Below are 1,347 nucleotides of genomic sequence, written 5' to 3'. Positions count from 1 at the left end.
CGTGCTGTCATGTTGGCCACGACCTGCCGGGTGATGTCGGTGGAGGAGTAGCCCCAGCGGCAGAGGTGGAAGCCAAGGCCCCAGTATGGGGGCATGAAGGGGAACCCTGGAAGCCAGAGGGCAGGAGCTGGCAGGGATTGCTCAGCATTACACTGCCCCACAGCCCCGCCCTGCCACACCAGCTCTGCCATGCTGTGAGCAGCTTCGCAGCAGAGCCATCCCACGAGCTCTTGAGCCTGTGGCTCAGCCATACCCACGACATCCAGGTACTGCCGCACCACACTCTTGGGGTCAGGGCCCAGGAAGATGTAGAAGTCCAGGATCCCACCCGTCGTGCGCCAGGTCAGGGCCGGGCTGGGCTGCAGGAGCACGTCTGGGGAGGCACAAGTGCTGGAGGAAGAAGCTGAGGATGGTGACAGGGCCAAGCCCGCGCCCAGCGCCTCCACGGGACTCACCCATCGCATTGCTGTTCAGCAGAAAGACACCGTGGGCTGAACCGTCATCCTCCATCACCAGGTAAAAAGGGTGGGAGCCGTAGAGGTTGACCTGGGGCTGGAGCAGAGCATGGTGTGGTGCCAGCGAGGCTCTGCCAGAGATTCCAGTGCCCACCCACCTGTCCCTCACATCCAGCCAAGAGCACCATCATGGCTTGGAGTGCAAACCCAGGGCTTGTGGCACCAAACAGAGACAGCCCTGAGGCAGAGCTTGGGACTGCTGGGAGCCTCAGGGGGAAACAGCTCCTGAGCCATGCAGAGCCCTGGGGATGCAAGGTCTGGCCATGGAATAAGGGTACCATGGGCTTGCCCAGGGCTGAGTCAGCTCCCAGTGATGAACCAGCACAGACACTTTTTCCCAGCTCTGGCCAAGACGTGGGGCAAGCAGAGATGACATCTCCCTTTCCCTCAGCCCCGTTTACCGTGGGTGCCATGTCCCGATTCCAGAGGGTGACCCTGGTCCATGCTGTGTCAAGGACCAGTGATGTCAGGTGCTCCCCCAGCCCAGAGATGAAATGGGAGGGCAGAGACGTGGAGATCTGCAGGAACTGGTCTGCAAAGAAGAGGGGTGCGACGGTGGTGTTCAGCCTGCAAAGAGAAGGGACACTCTGGCAAACAGGCAGCAGGGAGGAGGGAGGCACTGAGCCGCAGAGGGACGTAGATGCTCATCCCCATGTGAAGCATGAACAGGTTTTGGCTGAGCTCTGGTATTCCTGGTTCCTTTCTCAGCCACCAGACTGCATAAAAGGTGCACTGCCATCACCAGCATCCCCTGCCCCATCCCTGCTCCCAGCCCGGGCACTGCGGCACGGCACCGTGTCCCACCCCCAGACCGAGCCCCGGGGGAGGCGAG

General features: G+C 61.8%; 1 protein-coding gene across 1 annotated transcript in view; it reads right to left on the bottom strand.

Annotated features, from left to right (window-relative positions):
• The window catches only part of GAA (glucosidase, alpha; acid), a gene marked incomplete at its 5' end in the record, with an annotated part of 4,893 nt that extends 3,811 nt beyond the window's left edge, over positions 1–1,082 (bottom strand). The window contains 4 exon segments of the mRNA XM_009073029.1: positions 1–106; positions 254–373; positions 456–552; positions 917–1,082. The exon segment at positions 1–106 is cut by the window's left edge and continues 2 nt beyond it. Coding sequence (XP_009071277.1) covers positions 1–106; positions 254–373; positions 456–552; positions 917–1,082 — 489 coding nt within the window.
• Positions 1,083–1,347: the final 265 nt, after the last annotated feature.

Source organism: Acanthisitta chloris, unplaced genomic scaffold (genome assembly GCF_000695815.1).
Source record: "Acanthisitta chloris isolate BGI_N310 unplaced genomic scaffold, ASM69581v1 scaffold9064, whole genome shotgun sequence".
NCBI classification, from domain to species: domain Eukaryota; kingdom Metazoa; phylum Chordata; class Aves; order Passeriformes; family Acanthisittidae; genus Acanthisitta; species Acanthisitta chloris.
Note: the sequence above shows the minus strand (reverse complement) of the source record. Positions and strands in the feature narration are given on the sequence as shown.